The 2,902-nt window shown below is 59.5% G+C and overlaps 1 protein-coding gene across 1 annotated transcript in view; it reads left to right on the plus strand.

Annotated features, from left to right (window-relative positions):
* Positions 1–2,752, plus strand: part of LOC103798748 (beta-galactosidase-1-like protein) — a 5,298-nt gene extending 2,546 nt beyond the window's left edge. Inside the window, 9 exon segments of the mRNA XM_009071028.1 lie at positions 121–297; positions 480–520; positions 817–935; positions 1,035–1,109; positions 1,189–1,278; positions 1,421–1,534; positions 1,793–1,924; positions 2,249–2,464; positions 2,534–2,752. Coding sequence (XP_009069276.1) covers positions 121–297; positions 480–520; positions 817–935; positions 1,035–1,109; positions 1,189–1,278; positions 1,421–1,534; positions 1,793–1,924; positions 2,249–2,464; positions 2,534–2,752 — 1,183 coding nt within the window.
* Positions 2,753–2,902: the final 150 nt, after the last annotated feature.

Below are 2,902 nucleotides of genomic sequence, written 5' to 3' on the forward strand. Positions count from 1 at the left end.
GCTTGGTGTGAGTGCTGTGGAATGACCCATGATGGCTTTGGGGAGGCAGAGGCTCTGGGCAGTGAGGCAAAGAGGGGTGCTGGGTCCAGGCTGCAGGTGAGCAAGGGAGACGTGGCTGAGAGATGGGTGCCAGGAGCCCCAGCTCTGGGCAGGTGACAGTTCCTTTCTCCCCCAGGTAAACTCCGAGTACTACACAGGCTGGCTGGACTACTGGGGGGAGGCACATGCCAGCACCAGTGCAATGCAGGTGGCCCAGGGGCTGGAGGACATGCTGCAGCTGGGAGCCAGTGTCAACATGCAAGTAGTGAGCTGGCAGGGGGCACAGCCAGCATGGGAGTGGGCATCACTGCTCACCTTCATCCCATGGAGATTGGGCAGGCAGGGCTGAGGCTGTGGGTGCAGCAGGGAGGGGACAGCACCTGGTGAGCCACCACCAGGTCTGTAGGGGTGATGACCAGGCTCTCTGGGGTATATTGTAGGTACATGTTCCATGGAGGGACGAACTTTGCCTACTGGAGTGGTGAGTAGGGCCCTGCTCTAGGGAGGGGAGCGCACTGTGCGACTGGGCGGCTTTCCTTGGCCATCCTTGAGGAGCCTACTTCAGGCTCTTGTTCTGTCCCATGGGGGAGGCTGACACAGCTAAGGGTCCCTGAACCCAAGCTTGTCCTCCCCTGGGGACTCCTTTTGTCCCCAGGCAGGGGCTCACAGTTCTGGGTCATTCCCCTCTCTTTGCATTGCAGCCAGCCTGGGGCTGGGTTCCATGCCCTAGGCTGTGCCAGAGCCCCTTCCTCCAGCTCACATTACTGCCTTGGCCAGGTGCTGACTACAAGGACCAGTACAAACCAGTGACCACCAGCTACGACTATGATGCACCCCTCTCAGAGGCAGGAGACCCCACTGAGAAGCTGTTTGCCATCCGCACAGTCATCAGCAAGGTATTAGACACTGCTGCCTGTGCCAGGACAGAAGGTGACAGCAGGGCAAGGGACATCTCCCTGCTTGCCCCAGGGGGAAGCTGACAGTTTGCTGTTCAGTTCCAGCCCCTGCCAGTTGGTCCAATGCCACCTGCCACCCCCAAGTATGCCTACGGCTGGGTGTCCCTGCAGAAGGTGAGTGCATGTCCTGAGGACTTGTGCTGCCCCAGCCTGGCACTGCCCAACTGCCCAGCACCCATCCCTCTCTTTGCAGTATGCTAACCTCCTGGATGTCTTGGATGTGCTCTGCCCCTCTGGGCCCATCCAGAGCCAGTTCCCCCTCACCTTTGAGGCCATAAAGCAGGTGAGGGGCTGGGTGTAGTGGGGGACACTTGGGGAGACGCTCCTAGTCTTGTCTGCCCAGCCCTGGCTCCGGGGCAGAGGAGCAGAGCTCATCTCCAGCCCTATTTCCCTTTCTGTGCTGCTGCACGGTGTGTGTCCTGCAGGCCCACGGCTTTATGGTGTACCACACACAGCTGCCCCAGGATGTCCCGGACCCAGTCCCACTGCGTGCTCCTCCCCACAGCATCTGCGACCGTGGCTATGTGATGCTGCAGAAGGTGAGGCTGTGGGAGCTCAGCTCAGGAGGGCTGTGGGACCTGCTGGCAGTGGGGTTGTGCCAGGCCTTGGGGACAGACAGTGTTGAGAGCCACACTGACCCATTGTGTGGTGGCCCTCTGGCCCAAGTTTGCCCCCGTTAGGGGCTGAGGGCAGGTCTGGGCTGGCTCTGGCAGGGCTGGCAGCAGGATGCTATGTGTCTGCTGGCAGCGTTGGGTGTGGAGGGATCGGAGTATGATCCAGCATACTTTTGGCTTTAGGAGTACCAGGGGACGTTGGAGCGGGATGGGCAGACAACTTTACATGTGACGGGCAGGGCAGGGGACACCCTGCATGTGGTCCTGGAGAACATGGGCAGGATCAGCTTTGGCGCCAACACCAGTGACTTCAAGGTAAGGGGAGCGGGTTCTGCCGCTCCAGAGGGGATGGCCGGCCACATGACCAAACACTCCCTCTACTGCCACCTGAGACAGACCCCAGCCTTGACAGGGCCAGCCCGTTCTGCTCGCTGTTTCTATCCCCTAGCAAACCTGCCAGGATAGGGTTGAGAGACTGGCACCCCACTCCCACTTAGGCTGCCATAGGCTCTTCAACTTCCTTGAAGGGGTTTCCATCCCACCTCCACTGCTGCAAGCGGGACATGCCTTGGGGAATGCAAGCATCCTCCTGACTGTGGCAGACACTGCTGCCTCATTTTCACTCCTGTTCTATCTCAGGGCTTGCTGGGAAACCTCTCCTTGGACTCCAGCCCTCTCAGCAACTGGCTGATCTATCCCCTAGCCATAGACACTGCAGTCCAGCAGGGCTGGCCCCACACTGCCCTGCCAAAATCAAGCAATGGGAGCAGAGCAGGGCCAGCCTTCTACACCGGGACCTTTGAGACCTCTGGCATTGCCTGGGACACCTTTGTTAAGTTCCCAGGTTGGACCAAGGTAAGGCAGAGCATAGCGAGGTGAGGGTGGAGCAGGACACAGCGCAGTCCCATTTCCACCATCTTCCAGGGCCAGCTATGGATAAATGGCTTCAACTTGGGCCGGTACTGGACGCACCGTGGGCCCCAGCAGACCCTCTTCGTGCCTGGCTCAGTGCTGCATGTTGACTGTCCCAACAACATCACAGTGCTGGAGCTGGAAGGGGCACCCCCCACCCCCCTCTTGCTCTTCCTCGACCAACCTGTTTTCAACAAGACCCTCAGCCGCAATACTGTGGCCACAGAATAAACACAGGGCTGCTGGGCACTGGCATCACCTCTCACTGGGGCTGCAGATGTGGCAGGGGGCTGGTGAAGCACAGGGGCTGCAGGGCCCTAGGAAATTGTCTTTATTGATAATATAGGCAGAGTAGGTAGTTGCAAACATGGCAGGGCTGGA

The sequence above is a fragment of the Acanthisitta chloris genome, unplaced genomic scaffold, assembly GCF_000695815.1.
Source record: "Acanthisitta chloris isolate BGI_N310 unplaced genomic scaffold, ASM69581v1 scaffold21723, whole genome shotgun sequence".
Lineage (NCBI taxonomy): Eukaryota > Metazoa > Chordata > Aves > Passeriformes > Acanthisittidae > Acanthisitta > Acanthisitta chloris.